Source organism: Elephantulus edwardii, unplaced genomic scaffold (assembly GCF_000299155.1).
Source record: "Elephantulus edwardii isolate Elephantulus edwardi_28Jun2011 unplaced genomic scaffold, EleEdw1.0 scaffold00049, whole genome shotgun sequence".
NCBI classification, from domain to species: domain Eukaryota; kingdom Metazoa; phylum Chordata; class Mammalia; order Macroscelidea; family Macroscelididae; genus Elephantulus; species Elephantulus edwardii.
The window spans coordinates 6,035,866-6,059,291 of record NW_006399799.1 but is presented as its reverse complement, the minus strand read 5'-3'; the positions used below and the strand labels follow the sequence as shown (position 1 = coordinate 6,059,291).

Genomic DNA, 23,426 nt, shown 5'->3' with positions numbered 1-23,426 from the left:
TATGCTGCATTGAAAAACAAGGAACTCATGCAATATTATTCAAAATTAGTGACCCTGGAAGACATTATGTGGAGTGAAACACCTCAGTCACACAGGGACAAATTCTGCTTGGTGCCACTGTTGTAAGACAGGGCTGACATCAGGGTTAGGGAGAGACTCAGAGAGATGGGATAACTGCATTGAAACAAATGTGGGAGAAAACTGTTTTAAAGGGATATGTGATTAGGTATTAATGTCATGACAGGAGTCCAGAACAAAGATTGCATAGTGGAGTGAACCTGGGGGGAGGGATTGTAAAACAATGAAAGAATTTTTCTTTTACTTTTCACAGAGAAGAGTGTCCTGGGGGTGGGGAAGGGTGGGCAGGGAGAAAAGTGCAACAATGAATGAATGGAAATCCAAAGTCTCTGTAAATTTTCATTAAAAGTAATAATAACAAAAAAAATAGAAAAAAAAAACCCCACACACAAGAAGGTAGGCTACTAAGAACAGGAGTCAGCAGACATGGCAGGTATGGGAACTGTCACAGAACAAAGAACGGCCAGGTGTAAACATCTGAAGGATTACAAGGTGTAGAAGGCATCCAAAGGGCTCACCAGGGAGGGACAGTATACTTGGGGAAAAGGATAGAAAATCAAACTGCTAGGGAGAAAAATGGCTTTATTTTTAAAAAAAGCCCATTTGAAATAAATTGCAATGTTTAAATAGCAGATTGTTGTTGTGTACTGCTGAGTCAGAACCGACCCATAACTGACCCTCCAGTGGGTTTTCAGAGGCCGTTACTTGCGTTGGAGGAGATTACCCATCCTTCTCCTATAGAACAACTGGTGGACTCGATCTGCGTCCCTTGGAGATTGCTGGGCAGCTACTTACTTAGGCCACCAGAGTTCAAATAGTAAATTAGATTTAGCCAAACAATTAGAGAGACAATTAAGTGAACTAGAATACAGTGAAGTATTTGAAAGGAAGGTTAAGAGTAGTGAAGAATATAGATAGAATTTGGCTATGGCTGAGTTAATAGACAAATCCTTTTCTTTTTTAAAAAAATGTGAAGTTGGGAAATTTGACAAAATAATCATTCAAGAGCCTGACCTAAGGCATGTAACAGTCTGAGAAGCATTTACACTTGATGGTACTCTTACCCCAGGGAAGTCCTGTCAGGGTGGAATTGATGCTGAGGAAGAGCAATGTCACTGCCAGGGTTGAAGAGGGATCATTCCACCCACTGACATTGTGTGGGTTGGTGGGAGTGATGATGCGGGCAGCAGGCCTGGCTACACATGTTCCTGGTGGAGGCTGGGTGCCAGGGCAAGAGGGACCAGAGGAAGTCCAAGTTATCCACACAGTTCTGGTCAACCCTGAGGCTGCTTCCATGTCCAGAGAATATGTGAAAGGGCTGAATAGAAAGTAAAGGTCAGGAAAGACTTGAAAATAGCATAAACTTTGACAGATCCAGAGGCAGGGGGTGATAGTGTTAATTACTCGATCTGTCTGAGCCCAGCTCTGTCCAGTCATTGACTAAGCAATAATATATGATACAGACAGGAGTGAGCCTTAGGAAGCTATGCTTTCAACAATTTTCTTAACAAAACGGAAAAGAGACAATGGTAACCACATTACCACTGGAAATACAGATTTAAGAGATTCAGCGCTGGTGCGTTATTAAACAAAGAAACAAAATAAATAACAAAATCAATTTCCTTCAGCCAGAAAATATACATCATAATCCACATGTCTAGTTTTAAACAAAAATTAAGAGACATGCCTCACTAATTCATAGAAAAGATAGAAGGTAACAAAAAACTTAGCAAAGTTGCAGGGTATATGATCAATCCACTGAAATCAGTATGCACCAGAAAGGAACTATTTGAAAAGGAAATAATTTATTTCACAAAAACTTCTCAAAGATTAAAATACCTAGGGTTAAATTTAACCAAGCAGGTGTAAACTTATATACTGAAAACTATAAAAATAACAGAAATAGAAATAGATTAAGTAATAGCAATAAACCAATAGGTTTCTTTGAAAGAAAACAAAGGAGAGCTAAATAAATGGAAAAACACTGCATGCTCAGTTTGGTAAAACCAAAACTGTTAAGATGTATTTTTTACCAAAAATGATTGCTAGATGCTTAAATATACATCGAATTAGAATTTTAACTCAGACAATTTAGGAAAAAAAGATTAAAAAAACCCAAACAAACCAAGAAATCAAGAATGACGTTTATACTTCTCTATTATAATACACACTACAAAACTACAGTAATAAAAACTATGATGAGGCAGGAGTGGCATCCACTTCCTAAACAACATGCCTCCAGAAATTCTATGGACTTTGATAAATGTTGATAGTTGTAGAGGGGCTTCAGGCCTTTTGTTCATAGGGTCGCTGAGTTGTGTTCAACTCAAAGGCAATCAACAACAACAAACCAGGATAAGGATCAATATATGAAACAATATGATGAAATTGAGAGCTTGGAAATAAGACTATAGATGTAGGGTTCACAGATTTCTTAGAAGAGTGTCAAATCTATGCAACAGGGGAAAGAATATTGAATATATACTGCTGGGACAACTGGATTACAAAATAAAAAGAATAAAGCTAGACTCATACCTCTTACCATATACTAATACTCAAAATGGATCAACAGCCCATGTACAGGAGCCAAAATAATAACATTTTCAGAAGAAAACACAGAGGTAAAGTTTCAAGATCTGAATACATTTTTAGATTTTTTTTCTTTTGCTTTTTTTGGTTAATATTTTTTTAACAAAAAGTATAGACACAGATGAGGAGAAATGGGAGATGATGCAGTTGGTATGAAAAACAGTGATTTCTAAAAATGTTAACCGTAGAAAGATATGTCTTGGTGTTTTCACTCCTAACTATTTACACAAAAGAATCAAAAGCAGCTGTTCACAGAGATGCATATAAACCAGCGTTCACTGCTGTGTTCTCCAAAAAGGTTATCAGGTAGAGATAACGTGCCTATCAACATATGAACAGCTAAGCATATTGTATATACACATACAATGGAGAAGTATTTGGTTATAATGAACAAAGGACAGTTCTTATATATACTATCACATGGATAAATTAAAAAAAACAAAACAAAACACTATGAAGGGAGCTTTGGTGGCCTAGTGGCAAGAAGCTGCACTGCAATCCCAGAGGTACGCAGTTCAAATCCACCAGATGCTCTGCTGGAGAAGGAGGGGCAAACTCCTCCTGTACCAGTCAGATCCGATTTGACGGTACATACACACAAAAAAAAAACCCAAAAAACAAACAAACCACTATGCTATGTGAAATAAGTCAGTTATAAAATAACAAGTATTATCTTCACTTCCATGAAGTATTGGAAACAGGCATATCCATCAAAACAAAAGAAAACTGGTGATTACAGAGAATTAGAGCCAGACAAAAACTGGAAGACAAACATAATAGTATCCACTTAAAATTGATGACTTGTAATTTTATGTGAATCATTTTTTAATAAATATTTTCAGAAAGAAAGAGAGGTCAGAAAGAAGTGGTATGGCATTCAAAGTGCTGGGTGAGAAAGAAAAAGAAGTCAACCAAACATTCTCTACCCAGACAAGCTAACTTTCAAACATAAAGGCAAACTCCTATTATTAGCCAAAACCCCCATTGCCATTCTAACTCATAATAACCCTGAAGGCCTGTCCCAGAGAATTCACAAAGATGTAAATCTTCTCAGAAGTAGATGGCCTCCTACCTTGGGAAAAGTATTCCAAGCTGTAGGCCAATAGGATCCTTTATACACTAACAGTGATGCCATCATTTTGGAAATCAATTCAACAATACCTTGTAAAAATGGAACATTTCTATACCTGGCAGTGCCAGTCCCTAAGAGTATACCTAAATACTATTACATTTGCACACAGCCAGAAAACACTTGCATGAATACTTATGGAGTTCTAGTTTAAAAGCCAAAAACCCCTCCAACAACAAAAACATCCCTCTGCCTCAGGAAAAGATACACAAATTGTGGTCTATTCCCTTCAAAGGGAGTTCTGTTGCCTGGCTTATCAAGACTAACCCCGAGGCAGCACCCTGCTGGTGGTTGGAATTCACCAGCAGCTTCGTGGGAGAATGATGGGCAAGAGTCTCCTCCCATGTGACTTATAGCCTCAGAAACCAAACTTGATGGCATATCCCAACAGATTATCTATAGTATGATCCCTATTTATAAAGTTCAGAAACAAGGCTGGGGGGGGGGCGGAAATCAAGCGATAATATTGTCTAGGCACTTGCATATATTTACAAAAATATTGTGAATTAATGGGACTTTTTTTCCTTTATTTTATTATTTTGCGTGTGTGTATGTGTACTGTCAGATCAGATCTGACTGGTACAAGAGGAGATTGTTCCTCCTTCTCCAGCAGAGCATCTGGTGGATTTGAACCGTGCACTTTTTTTTTTCACTTTTATTTTATTATTTTCTCTGTGTGTGCACCGTCACATTGGATCTGACTGGTACAGGAGAAGATGGCCCCTCCTTCTCTGGCAAAGCATCTGGTGGATTCGAACCACATATCTCTGAGACTGCAGTGCAGCTTCTTGCCACTAGGTCACCAGATCTCCCCAATGGGACATTTTTATAAACACAAAATTTTGGTTACTTCTGAGGTAGGGGCAGTGGCAAAATAAAAAAGAGAAAAAACCAAATTATTGGCAATGTTCCAGTTCTTGATGGGTAGATCATGGGTGTTCACTATTAAGTTTTCATGATACATTATATATATATATATTTCTATTTGGCATGTTTAAAATGTGTTAAAATATAATATGACACACATCCCTACAGACACCTGGACAATACAGTGGTATGTACTGACATACAAAAGCAGTGTGTGTGAACTACACTGTCTTACAGCCATATGCACACAGATCCATACATTTCCTCACAAAAAATGAAACACATACATAAATACTGATAGCTACATTTTAAGATATGCATAGAAACACAGCTATCAACACACACAAACTGATACATTCACACATACTTTGGCCCATGTACGTTCCAACCATGACCAGAGGAAAGAGAGACCCTACAGGGGTTGGTGGTGCAGGGGTGATGGTAGGGAAGCTGTGGGTGTTTATGGATAACTGAGTTGGATCTTCCTGAGAATATCTCCCAAAGCAAGGCTTAATGGGAACGTACCTGGTTCTCGAGATACTGCTTTCCGCGGGAGCAGCTTCTTGATCTATGAAGAAAGAGAAGACCTGAATCTGGGGAAGTGCTCCCACACTTTTAGGTTTACTCTGTAGGGGTCTGAAAATGTAGCTATCAGTATGTATGTATTTGTTTCCTTTTGATGAGGAAATATTAGATATGTGTTGGGAAAAGTGCAGCCAGAGTGCTCCCTGGAGGCAAGGATGGCAAAGCTTCATCTCACATACTTTGGGCATGTTGCTAGGAAAGGCTACCCCTTGGAGAGGGACATCATGCTTGGAAAGGTGGAGGGTCAGTGAAAGAGGGAGACCTTCAACAAGATGGATTGACACAGTGACTGCTGCAATGGTTAAAGGTGTCAGAGATGATGAGGATGGCACAGGATTGGACAGGGTTCGGATCTGTTGTTCATAGGGTCGCTATGAGTCATACTCCACTTGATGGCACCTAACACAACTATTTAGGAGTGACCCTGCAATGGGATTCAAGGAGAATCATAGCCCCCTGGTGGTTTCAAGGGAGCCACATGTTCCTCTGGATGAGCCCAGAGCATGCCACAACCCCTAACTCTGTCCAAAATAGTTTGGCTTTATGCCATCTGTGTATGAGGCTTTGTTACTCACTGGGGGTGGTGGCAGCACAAAGTTGTCTGGAAAAACTCCTCTCTTGCCTTGACACTCTCCTTCCCACCAGCCCTTATCCTCTGTGGTCTGGGAGAGAAAAATAAGAGTGAGAGGTGAACCTGCCCACCACCCCCAGTTACTCCTCCTTTGGGTCTCACCCATTTTTTAGCAACCCCACCCTCTCTCCTCCCCTATTCCTTTCACACCTTCCTTAGTACTTTCACCACGTCCCCTCTCCGCAGCTCCAATTCGTCAGGGGCCTCAGGCTGGTAGTCAAACAGGACCCTATACGTCTCTGGATGGGAGACTGAAAGGAAGTCAGAAAAGCAAAACAAACCCTCCAGCAGCAGCAGCTCCCTCCCCCATCAAGTCAGGGTAGTGTGGCCTGTGTGGGGGTGGGGTGGGCAGGAAGATGAGGTGATCCTTTGGCAGGGTGCTTACCTGTGCGAAGATAATCTGGAGGGCTGTCATATGTCAGGCTGCTCAGCTAGTGAGGACAGGGAGAGGAGAAACAAGCTAAGCTTCCAATCTCCCTACGGGAAACCTACCACTTCTACATCCAGCTATGGCAGTTTACCTTGGCAGGCCGCTGAGAGTAAGGGCAGATGGAAGGCGTGTCGGTGTTATCAAGGCCTAGGAAAAGGGGGAGCCAGAGATGTTACATGGAGAGTGCAAATTTTTACAAGAGAGATCGTGGGAAAGGGTCAAAGGGGTCACAGGCTCAAGTTGTGAGGATCACAGGCTGAGGCCACTGTCAATGGAGGTTACAGAGTCTGGTCACACGGTTCACGGGGTGCCAAGATCGAAGTCTCACTTGGGGGCCCACTGTCCAGCAACTCCACAAAGTTGGATGGGAAGGCTCCCAGCTGCCCGTTCTTCTGCCCCAGCCACCAGCCGTCCTCAATCTGGGGAGGAGGGAGGACGCAGGGGCATCTGGCTCTGCCCCAACGGTCTCTAAACTCCGACATTCCCTGGTTCTGTTCTGATTCCACCTGAGAAACGCCTCTTCTCTTGGTTCCTCACCTCCCCATCTCTGTGCCCCTCAATAATTTCATCTCCCACATCCCCTTTTTCGTCTCTCCTATTCATCATCTCCACTGACTTGCCCCATCATATGCCCATACCCTTTCTGTATTTTATCTCACCTCCTTTAACACTTCCACCATCTCCCCGACTTGCAGCATCAGTTCGTCTGCCTGTTCTGGGCTGTAGTTGAAATTCACCTTGCACCATCTTTGAGGCCCCCGAGATTTAGCGGGGTGACCTGATGTGGACGACAATGTGGCAGTTTTGGTCGGCCGGCCCGGGGCACAGAGCAGAGGGTGGGAATGGGCCTAAAGCGCACATCTTAGTGCCTTCAGGCCCCGCCCCGCATTGTGTCCAAGAACCAATCACAGACCGCAGCGCATCCTCAAGCCCCTCCCACAGCCCCACCCAACTACCTCTGGAAGGGGCTCACCTCTGCTGCGGGCACAGCGCGGTTTTTGCGCCTCTGTGATGCCCCGCAAATTCTCTGGGATTTCCTAAGACAGAATCAGGAAGACGGAGAGAGAGGTTTTCGGCTCCCACGCTGTGCAGACCCTCCCCCCCCACACTGTTTGTTCCCTCCTTACTTGTACCAGACGCTCGGGGAAGAGGCCGCGCTGTTTCCCCAGCTCTCCGCGCAACCAGCCCCGTGCGGGCCCGCGGTGCACCTGCCGGACCACATCCCCAGGCACCAGGTTCAGCTCGCCCTCTTTCTGTGCACGGTATCTGTAGAGGACCAGGACCTCTGCGGGCGGAGGATGGGGCGGGGACGCGGCTCAGCAAGGCCCAGGAGTGAGGGGACTCACCAAGAAGCATCAAGGCAGATGACAGCGTGTTAGTGGGGTGTCCACAGTGGGACTGTTACCACAACCACACAGTTACAAAGAGAAGGCACTCAATCTTGTCCTCACATACCCATGGCTTCTGGGGCGCCCTGCGGAGCTGGGAGCTTAAGACAGCTCAGTCCCGCTGGCGACTCTGGGCTTGTTACCGGGTAGGAAGGGCTACAAAGTGGTTGAAGCAAAGAAGGCGGAGACACAAAGCGATAGGTCAGGCTCCAGGTGCTAGGAGTGGGTGTGGGAGAGGGGCGGCCCGCTTGGCAGGTTCGGCCCCCAACCCGTGGATGAAAAGGACTCGTCTCTAGGCCTGTACGGGGCTCACACCTCCTCCAGACTCTTTCCCGTTCAGTCACTTAAATTCCAGTCTAGCCGCCTCCCCATTTCTCCCAACCTTTCTTAGCCTTGAGGCTTCCACCCACCTTTAGCAGAGAGCTTTCTGGGCCCATCCTCCCAAGCTTTTAGCTGCAGGGGAAGAGGTGTGGAGAGGCACATACCAGGGTGGGGCTCCTAGCAGGCAGCAACCACTCTAACCTGGGCCTGGCTAGAGATGGCTGCTGGTTTTTTACCCAGGACTAATGGCGATATACTACAAATTTCCAATGACTACCCATCTCCCTAAGTGCTGCTGGGGTCCAGGCTTTTCCGTCAACAGAGATCAATTATCCTTGGGGTAAGGTAGGTAATAAGGCATTTTATACCTTACAAGGTAAGGTCAAGGATCAGAGTCAAGCCCAGAGCTGGTAAAGATCTGAAGGTTAAGGGCCAGCTGGGGGCCTGGCCCATAGGGGTTTGGCTTTCAGGTAATCTTCCTGTTTTGATCATCCACACCCACTGCCCCACCACTGGGGAAGTCAAAGTCCTTTCCCAAGAAGCCACAGTGGAGAAAACATGGCTCTCCTGGGGTTCAAGGTACAGGATAATGCAAAAATCACTGGGGTAAGTATGTGACCTTGACTTATAGAAGGATGGGTGAGGATCCTTCTTGGGGAACTGAAGGAGCCAGGCTGAGGGAACTAGCAACATTCTGCCCCCACACTGTCTTTTAGATTTACATAAACTGCTATGGGGCCTCCCTCATAACACGTAACACAGACACAATAACCAGAACCCATGCACATTTGCCACTTCATTTATTTTATTTGCAGGAGGAGTTGAAACAAATTTTAAGGGTATTCTTCACCCCCCTCCCCCCAACATGAGTAATTCAGGTAAAACCAACTTAAACTTTAGAAATATAGCAAAGTAAGGGGAAAGTAGCACAACAATCCAATACGCAAAGTTTGGGGGGAAGAGTGGGTGCAGTCCGCATATAACATATGCATAAATGCCATATGATTCACCTGCTCAGGACCGCCTCCCCAGAAGGCAAGCACTAGATACCCATTTTAAGAGGATTTCCCCCCAACATCTGAGCATGTTTCAACTTAAAGCTTTTTTTTAAAAAAAAGACAAACCAAAAAAATATCCCCACGAACCACCCAACCAAACCACCTTCCTTAATTGATCAAAGGAGTTTCTTTATAAAAAGATTAATAAAAAATATTGAAAAAATTAGTTTTTTCATCTTATATTTTGTAAAGATAATAGAATTCAGAAGTTTCTTAGAAAACAGACCAGAAACTGCCCTCAATTTCCACCCCAGTTGCTGTGTTGCAAGTCTAGAAAGTTTAGGATACTAGAGCTGCTGGTGGAGGGTGGTAGTTTAGCCCAGAAGAAATCAGAAAAGATGGAAGGGGGGTGTGGGGTATGGTTTGGAGCCAGGGTGGCTGTGCAGAAAAGGGGAACAAAAGATGGTCAGAAAGACCATGAACTCCTCCATGACATTTAAAATCAATTTCTACAAAGATCCAAGCAGTTTGGTCCCAAACTGAGGTGAACATTTCAATGTTTATTCACATGCTTTGCCCAAAAATGTCTTTTTTCTAATGTTACTACCTATGCCTTTAAAAAAAAAAAAAAAAAGAGGGGGAAGGGTTTTAAAGTAAGAAGTAAGGGGGAGAAAGGCAGAAAACCAATTACTTCTCTTAGCTTCAAATAAAACGAAATGAAGAACTGTTGATTTCTAACAGGGAACAAACCAAAATCCAAACACTGCCCTCCCAATCCCCATCCCAGCCCAACCCCACACACTAACAACAAATTCTCAAGAAACACAGCTAAAGCCGAATAATGTGCTGTGTTCTCAAGGCCAGGCTCATGGCTGGCCTCCTCTGTTAGGAGACACAGTGCCAAGGATGTTTCTGGCTGTAGTGGGATTTTGCAAGGCTGGTGGTGGGTTGGCAGGCAGGTGGGTATTTTCAGAATCTTTTTGAAGCTCCTGTTTATTGGCTCTTCGACAGCCACTCTTCCCAGCGCTTCTCTCCCTCTGGGCAGGGGCTCCCATCAGAGGGGCCCTTATTCAGTTGTGGGCTGTAAACTGTCCTTCTCTTCTCGGTTCTCTGCCCCACTCTCATCATCTTCAATTTCCCCTTCCTCTCCACTGAACTTGTCATGGGCCCATTTGGGGCTGGTGCTGGACTTCCGGAACATGAACCGGCCTCGACCCCGTGGAAAGGTGCCTCTGCCTCTGCCTCGGCTCACCCACTTCTCACTACCTTCACCTTCGCGATCATCATGCTGCATGGAAAAAAAAATTGCTATCAGTGCCAGAGTGAAATGTCCCTTCCCCAAAATAATTGCTGCAATTCAGTCTTTTGCTACCACATTTCTCCTGTCCCTCATTCCAAATATCGTATCAGTTCAGAGTGAAAAGCATATTAGGTTGAATGCCTTAGGAATTCTCCCTTAAGCAGCAGCTAGGACACTGTAATTATGATAAGACCTCCACAAAGTACCAAACTGAGATCTTTATAGATATTAACTCATTCTCACCCCCACTATGCAAATTAAACATCAGCTTAGGTCCTTTTAAGTTCCAAGTAATTTAGCATACTATCTCTTAAAGGCAGGCCTTAAGAAAAACAATCACAAAAAAAACATACATCTCAACCAGGCTGCTAGAGATAGCAATAACTTGAAATATAAAGTGTACGTTCTATGTCTTCCTGACCCACCACCTGCACACCAGGCCAGACAAATGAACACCCACTCATGACCTAAACAGGACTAGAACTCAGTCTCCCATCTTATCTGGTTTTGGGCTTATGGAAGGAGCCATAAAGAACATGTGTGGTAGGGTACAAAAGAACCACTTTCATCTCAAATAAGCCCTGTAAACTCATGAGACAGAGAATCAGGTCATCAATGTTCTTTCAAGTGGCAAGTGAGGGCTGAGAAGAAGGGTATTTTATTTTACCTTAGTTAAAAAAAATTAGAATCACACACTTGCTAAGCTTATATGACGAAGTACATCAGACTAGAAGATAGAAGAGACCCAACGTTGAGAGAAAAAGCCCAGAAGAGGTGCCTGGAAATGCCCAAAAGCTTGGATGGGAGAAACCCGGGTGCCACTTAATTTTGGAGTATTTCTCTTCATTGAAAAGAGATCCCAAATGATACAACCACTGTGGAAGGCATTTTTGTGTTTTCTCAAAAAGCTTAACACAGAAATTCCATATGCCCCAGCTATTCCACTGCTTGAAATACACTGAGAAAATGAGAAATGAGGTACAAATGGAGACTTGTACACCAATGTTCATAGCATTGTTAATTCACTATCACAAAAACATGGAAACAGCCCAAATGTCCACCCACAATTGAATGGATTGAGAAATTATGGTATATTCACGGGATGAAAATACTACACAGCATACAGGAGAAATGATTCTGTAAATCATTATCTAATTTGGAAGGGAATGGAGAGCATTATGGACACACACTGTATAAGACCATTATTTAGAACATGTATGAGGATCCAAGGGGGGAAAGCAGAAGGGTGAGGATGAGTGTGGGGGAGTTAATCACAGGGTTACACAATTTGATAGGTGGAGGGAGGGGTAGGTAAAGGAAATGAGAAAGGTCTGATGTGAAAACAATGTATATGAAATTTGTAAGTAAACCAGTATAAAATAAAAATTTTAATTAAAAAAGATCCCAAGTGTCTGCATTGTGAACCCTACATAAAGGAGTGATAGGGGAAGTGTGATTTCATATAGAGGGTTATGGCTCTACTATGGGGTAAAAAGCAAGAGGGAGGCTGAAGTTGGTAGTGCTGAATAGTGAAACAAATAATGGACTAAACAGGTAGAGTTAACACTTTCTGCTTTGGAACCCACAATCAGATGATAAACCCCTTTTTTTTAAAAAAATTTAATTTTTTTTAAATAATTTTAATGAACATTTACAGAGAGTTTGGATTTCCATTCATTCATTAAGGCTATTACACCTAGCGAAGGAGCTCTGGTGAGGGAGGTAAAAAGAGAGGTCCTCTTTGTTCTAAAAGGTCCCAGGGTTGCTGGAAGGAAATAGAACAGAGAAAGGGTAGGGAGTGAGCTAAGGCAAAGGAGAAAGGGCAAAAGGTCAATTCATAAACGGAAGGGCAAGTCAGGGATGGCATTAGTTGCCCTAAGGTTGCTAGGCTGATGTGGGCAGCAGCTCAGCCCACTTTGACCATAGTGGTAAGGAGTGGTAGTCAACGCAAAGGCACCTGGTTCAAGTCTACCAGCTACTTTATGGGAGAAAAATGGGCAACCTCTTCCTGTGAGATTAACTGCCTCTGAAAATCTGCTGGTGGGTCAGCTATGGATTGGTTCTGACTCTCTGATACAAAGCACTACTCTCACTACCTAGCTAACTAGCACTATGCTGCCTAACCAATATATGCATCCCTCTAATGTTGCAACCACTTCCTAAACAAGGAGCCTCTGGAAATTCTATGAACTTTGATAAATGATGATGGCCTTTGGTTCATAGGGTTGCTTTAAGACATGCTCCATCCACTGCAATTAACAGTAGCAACAATGTTACAAATATACCTGCACAAACGTAATCACAGTTTTCGATGAACAAAATAAGCCTTCAGTAGCAACCATCACATGTGACAAAGGACCTATTGTCTTTGCTGGTCCCAAACACATACCAAGTAATACTTCTTGCTTTTGGGTGTGTACTCTGGGTCCCACTCTTCTTCTCTGTTTCTCTTTTGAAAATCACTGTTGCTGCTGCTGTTATTGTTACCAGAGTAGTTACCTCGGCCCCAGCCTCTCCCTCTGGCTCGAAATTGCTGTGATAATAAGGAAGGGAACAAAGGATCATGTCAGGAATAAAGTAAAACAATTCTCTGCAAACAGATTTCTAACACAGAATAAGTAGGTAGCTGTACTCCAGCAAAATGATGGTCATTCCCAAAACAGCCCAGCATTTTTTCCAGCCACTCCCTTTCAACCTAACTCAAGCTTAGAAAGAAGATAAACATGACCAAAGGCCCTCTCCATATAGAGCAGAAATTAACAGAGGATATTCTGAGACCCCTTTCAGCTGCATGATCACAGGTGGGGGGAATTAAAAATGGACAGGCTAGGGATGGGTGTGCTATAAAGAGCCTGGTGTTCACAGATTATTAAATTACTTGTATTAGAGGCAACACAGGTATTCTGGTGAAAAGAGAAGGGTGCAAGGTCTTACAAAGGTTCCTCGAGCTCTGCCTCCACCTCTTTCACTTGGATCCACAAATTCTTTGGTCCCTAGTCTTGATTTGTCAAAGCCTGTGGTGCTTTCCTCTCGCTCCTCTGTGTCTTCGGTGTATTCTTCTGCTTTATAGGAGTGGGATGACTGGGAGGAAGAAGATGAGGACCTGGACCTGTCTCGTGCTCTGCGGTGCTTCCTAGGAAGAAGAAAAGAACCAGAGAAATAAGATAAGAAAGTCTGTGGCTGGAGTCTCATAAGGAAGAAGTAAGGGGAACCAGAAGTAAGTCCGTGAAGAGTGAAGAACAATCAGGATTACGGCACTAAAGAACAAATCAGGGCACACCTGAGGCACTTCCTCTCAATCTTGTCAGTGATGTTCACACCCAGGACTGAGACTGGGCAAAGCACACTCAGAAGGAAAAAGAAATTAACAGCCACCCATGGCTTCAAGCTCAGTCCAACACATATGCATAAATGAGAAGACAAGGGACACTGCCTTGTGAGTTACAATATATATGGTATTGTGCCAGAGGCTTTATAACTATTATCATTTTTATATTCTTTAGTAATACATCTTTATATTACATTTCTTACATGGTAATGCTATCAATTGTCTTATGTGGTTTAAACAATGTGTTTGAATACTACAATGACACAGAAACACGCAATAAATGACAACGACAAGATTTTCCTTATTTTACAGATAGCTGTAGGCTTGGGGGGGGAAGCTAAAGAAAATCTGCATTCAAATTTAGTTCTAATTATACCATGAATCCACATACCACCTCCTACTGAGCTCAAGATGAGTTGTATTACTAAGCATAAAATGTGGAGGAACTCTTCCCAGAGTCACAGCTTCTCTTAATCTCAGAGGAATTACAGCCTGGGGCAAATGAGCCTCATTCGATGAGTCACAGTCTGTGTACTAGCGGGCTGTCTCCAAGGTCCAGGAAGGCCTGGGTCCCAGGAGCAGGAATCATTCTAGGAAGAGGTTAGCTAAGTGTTAGTAATCTGTTGCTGTCTAACCTTAGTCTTCTTCCATCAGGAAAAGAACTCCTCAACACAGACACATATGAGAAACACAAGAAATAAAATATTTTAGTCTCACTAACTCTTCATAGTATTTAACTTATAAAAAGACCCAAATTTGAACCCTGGTATCCTCTTACTGGCTGTGTAAGTTCATTTTAAGTGACTGATATGTCAGTCAGCAGTTATATGAAAGAGTTATTGTGAACTCGAGAGTAGTATTTTAATGACAAAACCACATAAATTAGGGCTGTAAAAGACAGCTTCAAGGTCACAAAGCAAATAATGGGTAGAAAAATGAAGATGAAGTCCCCAAACCCAATTATGAAGAGCTTAAGAGTTTCTGTTCTGATCCCTTACTTCTAAGGCAGTTTGTGAAGACTAATGTACCACTACTCTGACCCATCCTTCCTCCCCCAAGCATAGCACACCCTTTATCCAGGGGTAGCTCTGCAAGCAGCTAAGGCTTTCCATGCATAACTAACACAGTAGAACAAGAGAGAAAACTAGAAAATAGGAATCCTGATGTCAGCTCATACAAGGTGAACTTAGACAAATATTTCTAAGCTAAGCTTAATATTGGTAATGAACAAAATGGGCATCATATCTCCCTCCAAGGATTATCAGAAAAAAGTGCTTGCCAAACAAAAAAAGTGCTTGCCAGCTGAAGCTCAGGGACAGAGTATTGCTACTACAAGAAGGTATGTGAATTCAACTTGCCTAGACTTAATGAGGCATGACTAAAGTTATGGAACATTCAAAAATATAAATAAATATATTAGGACCCTGGCATGAATGCTGCCCTACAAAATTCAACAATGTTATCTTTGTTTAAAGAGTATCTGAGTAACTCTCTTGGGATTGTTTTCTAAACAGTTTAAAAGATATTTAAAATCAACAATCTTGTTTTATATAATTCCATCCCTTTTCTTTGACCAAAGAAACAATGACTCAACTATTTAGAAAAATATAGCCCTCTCTATGATTTGTGATGACAAGGACTTGCCAAAAGGACACATCTAAAACAATGGCAAATTCTCCAACAGTTCTCAACAGGAAGCCTTTTTTGTACAAAGATCACAACTTCAACATAGAAGTTATCTGTAAATCAGGGGTCATATCTGACAGGGTTGTTATTATATGTCGTTGAGTTGACTGTGACTCACACAGACCCTATGAACACTACGTCTAAACCTGGCTCTATGCTGTGCCATCCCCACCATCTGATATACTTAAGCATGCTGTGACAGTCATCACATAAATTCATTTTTGCTAAGGGTCTTCCTCTTCTAAATCTTTCCAAGCAGGATGCCCTTCTCCAAGGACTGGCCTCAAACAGCACACCCAAAGCATGTGACACAAAGCTTCCATTCATGCTTCCAAGGAGCATCCTGACTGCACCTCCTCTAAGATAAATTAATGAAAGAACAAACTACATAATTAGCTTCTTCGTACCTAACCCAAAGTCCTCTGGCTGAGGAGGTTTGACATGGCCCTCAAAAGGAGTACACGAGAGATCCTCCTATTCAAGTCTTAGTGGTTCACATTGAGTTGGTTTTTGTGTATTGTGTGAGGTTTGGGTCTTGCTTGAGTTTTCTGCAGATAGTTTTTCCAACACCATTTGTTAAAAAGGCTGTCATTTTCCCCACTTAACTGACTGCCGTTTCCTTGTCAAAATTCAGCTGACCACATAGGTGACATCAGGGTTTGGGGGAAACTAAGAAAAGAGGGAATAAATAATGTACACTGTATGGAAATAGATGAGGGAAAGAAACGCTTAAAAGGAATATATGATTAGGTATTATCTGTATGACAATAGTCCAAAATAAGAGCTGCATAGTAAAGTAGATTTGGGGAATTGTACAATAATAATAATTTTTTTCCCCCAGAGAGAAAAGAGAACTAGGGGAGGCAGGAAGGGAAATGTGCAACAATGAATGAATGGAAATCCCAAGTTCTCTATAAACTTTCATTAAAATCTCAATTAAAAAAAAGTCTTGGTAGGGTAATAGACGGGAAATTACGTACTTCTGTTTCTTTGATCCTTTGTGCGTTTTCTCTGTTTTCTCAGTTGATCTTTCTCTTGAGTGGCTTGAATCTCGGGAATCCACTGATTCTCTTGATTTACCTCGTTTAAGATCTCTCTCTTTATGTTTTTTACGACGTTCAATATCAAGACGGAGGTCAACAGGATCATCTTTGTATTTTCCTTCAGTCTGCAAAAGAGAAGTCTAGGTTAAGGTTTTGGAATTCAAGATTACCAATTCAACCACCCCACAAACCGTGGTTTCTACTCCAATGGGATGGTGCACAGAAAGCACCAGGAATTCCCTCAGAGCCCAAGCAAAGTCTCAAAAATAATGAGGATGGTGGTAGTAGCTTTCAAAAATGCTATCAAGTAATTGAATTTTGTTTCTGTATCCTTTGTAGCCCAGCAATCATTCTGGCTAGTTTTTAACCTAAGGAGGTAAAAAATCAGCCCTGGAAGGTGAGGGGTTAGGCTGGCTCAAGTTCAGTCACTACTAAGACTGGAACACGCAGAGCACTGCTCATATTGCCCTGCCTTTAACTCCACTAGAACAATCACCCACGCTTTATTGTCTACATGAAATTACTACCAAGGACTGAGTCCAAAGTGCAATATGCGAGACTGAAGCAGTCCACAAAAATGCTAAGCTTCACTTGAGAAATTTCTCTAGAGTAGGAATTTATAAGTTGGTGTTACCAGATCTACGTTTATTAAAAACAAAAACAAAAAAATACTCTGCACACACACGCTTCCACCCCTTTTGGATAACGTTCTGGAAATTTAACAATCAGGGTATGTTGTATATTAATACCCCAAAACATCTCAGCAAAGGCTTTTAAAAATTCATGGGGGTGAGGGTAGTTCACTGGAAGTAATAAACTTGGAAGTGCAGAGATGTCAAGCAATTTCAGGGACAGTTTACATTAGGTTCTGCCTCATTAAAATTTATATCTCCCTGTCCCCTAAACAGAAACAGTTTACTCTGCATAAATATTATTCTAACTTTTTGCTGAAACAAAATTTTTTTAACTAAGAGGCAGAAGTGGTAGCAAGTAGGTTTTTACGGTTTTGTATTTGACTTTGTTTTTGAGAGAGGCATCAGGGACTCTGCATCCTCTAAAGAAAAAAGAAAAGCAACTAATGCAGGCACCGCTCCCTCAGGCAGTGCAGGGTGTGCCTTCTTAGGTTTTAAAACTGTGTTTCACATGCTTAGTGCCAAACTGATAGGTACTTGGAAAGAAAGGGGACAGGAGTCAAAAGACCGTGAAGAGTGTCTCTAAGCACATTCAACCAATAACCACAATTATGTCAGGAAAATGTAAAAATTACTATTTTTAGAAAGATTTCAGCAGCTTGGGTACAGTCATCTCTAATTTTAAATAAAACCCTCAAATCTAGTATTTCATAGTAAAAGACTGCATACAAGCTTAACAGTGTTTATGTGCACATAATTGCAAAATGTAGTTGGGCTAACAAAGTAATTAATGTTCAGCTTTAAAGTAACAGTAATCAACAGATGACAGTTATGGTACAATGTTAGGAAAAAAATTTGACTAGCTGTTTAAGACAGTCTACTAAGTTAGGAATGAATATTTCACTCTCCTCTGACATGCATGTCTTTTTGAAATCATGGTTGGAAATAGTGCATGTATATAGTTGATTTGATAATACTTACAAGCAGAAAAATATCACAAAAAGTTTCTTCTCTCATCATGGGCACTTGTTCCAAAATTCCTCTCTTTTTTTTTCTCAAGCTCACCTCAACAGACTTTGGGGTCATTTACCATATTCTAACCACTTCACAAAGGTTGTTGATATATTTAATAAAAATTAACCCTTTGTAGTTCATTTTTAGAATTATGCCCATCCTTAAAAGAAAAACACAAACTTAAGTAGAGAGTAATTTAAACAAACACATTTCTGTCAACTTCATGCCCAACGCACTCATTTAGATGGAATTACTGATCAAAGCAACAGTTCACCTTGTAGCCTGGTTCTCGAGGACTTTTCATCTCGTCATGAGCCAAACCATGTTTTCTGAATGTACTGGGGGAAATGTCTATCCTTCTAAAAGTGAAAACACAAAAATTGCATAGTATTCCATTGGGTGAATACAGTACTAGTAATATTCTAGAGTTCCTATGGTGGACAGTAGATTTTGGCCTTTTTACTTTATTATGTTTCAGAATATGTAATTTATATTCTTGTTTTGTATTTATCTCATATGAAGACTTCTCAACTTTTGAGTCAAACTCAAAGGCATTTCTTGTTCCTTCCCAGGAAGACAGATGCACCCACAGCCATGCCTATAATCTCAGGATCATACCTAGAATCTATGTTCTACTAACCTCAAGGGGTATTTTTCATCATGAAAATAAAAATATAAGGACCTATTACTTTTCTCTGAGATTAAGTCTGGGTGAGAAGAAAAATGGACTGGCATGTATATACTCCCTAACAGATCTTAAATTCAAAACCTGTACTCAATACCATCCTCCTACTTTGTATAGCAAGCTCAAGAGGTGATTACTGAAGAAATAACTGTAAGGGCAACTTTTGTTTCTAGAACAAATTATGCGTTGAGCAGATTCTTTTATATCTAAGATGGGATATTCAGTAAACATAGATAATGGACAAACAGTCCCACACCCCTCCACCCCAAATCTGCTGCAAATTCTTCCAAAAATGGGTTAACATTTATTCAACCTATAAAAAGTCTACAGGTTACCATTTTTCAGCCTCCAACAATAATTACCAGGGCAGTTTTTCTCGGGCCCAAACCAAGAGTCACTTCCACTAACAGCTACAAATTCCCATAGTTACAACTAGAGTGGACTATTCTACTGCCAAATAGCCAAATGGAAAATCTGAGACGAATTTACTATCTGAGGTGAAATCTTCAATTACAACCTCCAGTTGTGAGGCTGAGGACCTCACCTGTGTATCTCTGGGCTTTTCTTGTTTTTGGCTGCTTCCTGTTCAGTTCCTCTCTTAAGGTATTTAGTAAAACGTTCATGCAATGTCATTCCTGAGGACCCAAAATGATGCTCTGTGGAGATTCAGAGAATGTAACGTTTCATGTTATATTTCTGTACAATATTCAATATGAACAGAGATGTGGAAGTACTCAAATCCATCTAATAAACATGCTGAAAAGAGGAAGGAAAAAGGCTAATTCAGACGTAATCCAACGCTGGGCACTGGATTTCCAGGACAGTTCTCTCGTCTTAGGAACAAGGACATAAATCTAGAGCTTACATCTCTTTTTATTACAACACCAACTGTCCGTATCTAATTGATGATGGAATCTGTAACAGGCCCAACTCAGATTCTGTATTACTTCTCCCACTCCCCAAACTACCTACCCCTATTTGCTTAAGAAATGGTGCAAAGATTTGGAGGAGAAATTCCCTCTAAAAATTATAGATTTCTAGATATTTCTGCCAGAAAGCAAAAAAGGTGACAGAGAAAAAAGCTCCACACTAAGTGTCCTAGCATTTAAAACACATGTTAAATACTTCACATATTCTCATAATCAAAGGAGCATTTTAAAATACTTCTATCTGCAATTATAGAGATGACTCCCCGGCTGAAATTTCTTTTAAGGCACCCAAACCTTCCAAAGGTCTTTCTTTATTTGATGTAAAGAGTTCCCATGGGGTAAAAAGAAATAAAAGTTATCACTCATAACTGTTAGTAACAGAGTAAATGTGGAATAGGGGTCCAAAGCAGGTTAAGTCCAGACTAACCTTTAACATGGTGAACAATGGTCACTATGTGCTGAGCAAACAGTTCTGATGGGCTACGCTGAGACTGAGCAGACTGTATGTGCTGGAAAATGGAACGAAATTCTTGCTCCTTTTTGTTGCTATGGACTAAATCCCGACTAAGTTTGCGTTCCTGAGCCAGTAATCCACTGGGTCTGGAAAAAAACAAAAAAAAGGAAAGCCCAATCTAATAAAATAGACAGACAGATATAGTTACAACATTCAAACCACAAAAATACTTTATTCTTCACTAAAATATTTTAAAATCTATCCATAAAGCTCTTTTCTTCCTATGTAAGTTATGTCAATGCACCAAAACTTTGAAGGTATCCAGTATCTACATTTTTCTACCTTTCACAATAATCTTTTAATAAAACAATTATGGAAGGGATGAAGTGCTAAATCACAAGATACTTCATTAGCTTTAGCTGATAGCTTTATTATCATTAGCTGATAGCTTTAACATACATACATGGCAGATAGGAATGGATATGATGATGAACTAGCTTGGCCAGTTAAGGCCGTTTATTGAGTTGACACAACAGAGGAGTGGGATGTGGCTGGAATGCTGTTCAGGCTGACTTCCAACTGATTGAACAAATGCAACTCCAATCTTCAAGCAAAGAACAGTGTTGTGCGTGCACGCCCCTCCCTATCCTACAAGTATGGCAGAGCAATGAGGCCCAGGCTGTTTCCCTAATTCTCAAAATGCTGTTATCTGATGGTGGAGGCCTTTAACAGAAACTATGGTGAGCAAGCTAAGAAGAAAGAAATAGATGCTGATGGTGACACAGAAAAAGGATAAATTATATTTGAGGATAAACAAGGAAAAAGTAGGGATATGGGCATGGGGTAAAAAGAAATAAAAGAGATCCAGACACTCAAATATCAGTGACTAAAGACTGAAAAGATGCTTCACCTTCTCTGATTTTGTCCCCACCAACCACATATTCACTCAGTGAGACTCACTTTCCAATGAAGAGAGGTGTCAGCACAGAAATAAGAACAGAAGAAAATGCAGGAAGGGACCTGTCTTGGTTCTTGAATGCCCCCAAGGAAAGGGGTTAAGGGACAGTGGTCATAAGTCACTAATGCCCCAAGTAGGAAGGACTATATCTCACCGTGCAAGGTCCTCATCAAAAGAGTCCATCCGGACATTGACTTGAGCCTCTCGAGTGACGGAAAAGGAAGACTTCCCTGTGGAAAAGTCTCCTTTTCCTCCCAGCTTGTCTCGGCTCTCAGAGGTCTTTCTCGGGGGAGGTGATGAACTTTTCTCATGAACTGCTTTGTATGCGGTTACCCGGAAATTCTTTTCAGGCACAAAACCTCTGTGCCCACTCTCGGTTCTCTTGGTCCCTCCCCGATCCTCCTTTTTGGATCTCTCTGAGAAAGAATCCTCCTCTAGCTCCTCCGTTTTCCTCTGTTTCTCTTTTCCTGGAGGTGCATACACCAGGCCTTCCCATTTGCCTGACTTTTCCTCCTCCTGGTTTTTATTTGCACCTGATATGACTTTTGACATAAATTTGGGCTCATCATCAAATTCTGATTCCTTCCTTCCCTTAGCTTTGTCCTTGTCTTGGTCATCCAGCTCATCTTTGTGGAAGTCAGCCATCTTCTTCTCAAAGTCATCTCGAAGCTTATACCTTTTGGGAGACTGGCTGCCCCGGAAAGGCTTTTCAACATCAGTTTTGGGAGCAAATGGATCAGATTTCATTTTCCCATCACCCAAGCCTGTATCAGAGAAGCTCCCCTTTTCTTTAATTTTCTCTTTATCAGTATTTGTTTGTTTCTGTTCCTTATCTTTTCCATTCTCTGTCTTCTGCTCATCTAGATACCTAGTTACAAAAACACAAGGGAGACACACAAAATACTTAAGCAATGTATTCTATAGAGCACCATATGATCACCGATTATTGAGTCTCAGAACATGACTTGTGGATTCCAGTGTTAAGGAATTTTTACTTGCTTACTTTCTAACAATTTCTGAAAAACCAATCTATGATCTTATGAGTTTCTTAAGAGAAAAAAAAAAAACCCAACACAACCCCAAAACCCCAAAAACAAAACAAAACAACCAAAACCAAACCAACACAAACACAATCCATGGAGTTGTGTCTTACACACACACACAAAAAAGAACAAGGGTCATTTTTAGGGTACAAGAACCAAAACAGACCCCCAAATAGCAAAAAACTAAACCCACTTACCTGTACTGTGGTCTAGGGAAAAAAAAATTAAGGTCTTATCCAACCTTCACTCAGTCACTTAAAATCTGCTTTCAGCAAAGTTAACATAGAATGTTCAACTTTGGACTGTTTTGCTCTTATACAACACATATTTGGAAACATAAGTCTCAAGAGACTACAAATTTGATGCAAGTCACCTAGAAGACCTAAGTATGAAATGTACTGCAAATACAAATAAAAACAAAATACATGTTAATTAAAGGAGTAGAAATCATCACATTGTTTCTTATGGAAAAGCTTAAGCCTTCTAATTAGAGATACAGTTCTGGCAAGGAATAAATTTGTATTTTAAAGTGCACGTAATAAAACAAAGTGGGAAACCATTTGCTCCAGTCAGACCCTCTTGACCACAACTTAATTTCAGTGCAACTGTCCTCTGCCATTCAAATTACTCACACACACATAAAAATATTCATGTTCTAACTTACCGTGTCCCTCAGGGTAGAAAGATGCCAACACTGCATGTCCTCTCCTAACACACAGCCTGGTTGGCTTTTACTGGGACATACACCCAACTTGTAGTTTTACAAGGCCTTCCTTGACTAAGCCTTGGATTTTTCTCATTCTGCCCAGTCTCCTCAACCAGAGGATATGAAAGTGCAGCTCTTCACAATAGCAGGCTGATGCAGATCAAGCACAACAGATGGTGGGTCTTATATAGAGGGTCTAATAGCTCCAACGGCCACTCATTTTGGCAAAGATCATATTTTTTGATAGCTGACCCACAAATCTATACTGTTCTCTGGTGTATATTGGCAGAATCCAAGGCAAATTTTAAATGTGAAAACATCATTGTAGAGGAGTCTTAAGAAACTTTATGCTGCAATACAAATTCAGGAAGGCAGGAAAGCTAGAGTAAAGCTAAACTATTAAAATTTGTTAGTGAAAAGTTTAGGAAATGAGAACGACCTTATTACCATTAATCAGAGCTCTAACTTAGATCACATTACAATTAAGCTGCCAGCTGGTGAGATAAAAGCATTACCAGGCAGGAAACCAGATACTTGCCTCTTTGTATAGGCTGCTCCTCCAGAAGCAGCAGTCTCTTCCTTCTGAGATGAGCCATATGTGGAGCCAGTGCCTGGTGGACTCTTACCCACAG

At 41.4% G+C, this 23,426-nt stretch overlaps 2 protein-coding genes across 2 annotated transcripts in view; both read right to left on the bottom strand.

Annotated features, from left to right (window-relative positions):
• SH3D21 (SH3 domain containing 21) overlaps window positions 1-7,768 on the bottom strand; it is a 17,061-nt gene extending 9,293 nt beyond the window's left edge. The window contains exons 1-10 of the mRNA XM_006886584.1: window positions 7,765-7,768; window positions 7,437-7,594; window positions 7,283-7,346; window positions 6,969-7,087; window positions 6,638-6,728; window positions 6,401-6,456; window positions 6,265-6,310; window positions 6,030-6,130; window positions 5,824-5,910; window positions 5,189-5,231 (exon numbers count right to left, since the gene is read on the bottom strand). Of these exons, the coding sequence (XP_006886646.1) occupies window positions 5,189-5,231; window positions 5,824-5,910; window positions 6,030-6,130; window positions 6,265-6,310; window positions 6,401-6,456; window positions 6,638-6,728; window positions 6,969-7,087; window positions 7,283-7,346; window positions 7,437-7,594; window positions 7,765-7,768 (769 nt within the window). The remainder of the gene's footprint in view (window positions 1-5,188; window positions 5,232-5,823; window positions 5,911-6,029; window positions 6,131-6,264; window positions 6,311-6,400; window positions 6,457-6,637; window positions 6,729-6,968; window positions 7,088-7,282; window positions 7,347-7,436; window positions 7,595-7,764) is intronic.
• A 2,314-nt stretch (window positions 7,769-10,082) lies between these two features.
• THRAP3 (thyroid hormone receptor associated protein 3) overlaps window positions 10,083-23,426 on the bottom strand; it is a 19,241-nt gene continuing 5,897 nt past the window's right edge. The window contains exons 2-10 of the mRNA XM_006886583.1: window positions 23,333-23,419; window positions 21,200-21,913; window positions 20,061-20,233; window positions 19,249-19,360; window positions 18,294-18,378; window positions 16,311-16,498; window positions 13,251-13,449; window positions 12,706-12,849; window positions 10,083-10,304 (exon numbers count right to left, since the gene is read on the bottom strand). Of these exons, the coding sequence (XP_006886645.1) occupies window positions 10,083-10,304; window positions 12,706-12,849; window positions 13,251-13,449; window positions 16,311-16,498; window positions 18,294-18,378; window positions 19,249-19,360; window positions 20,061-20,233; window positions 21,200-21,913; window positions 23,333-23,419 (1,924 nt within the window). The remainder of the gene's footprint in view (window positions 10,305-12,705; window positions 12,850-13,250; window positions 13,450-16,310; window positions 16,499-18,293; window positions 18,379-19,248; window positions 19,361-20,060; window positions 20,234-21,199; window positions 21,914-23,332; window positions 23,420-23,426) is intronic.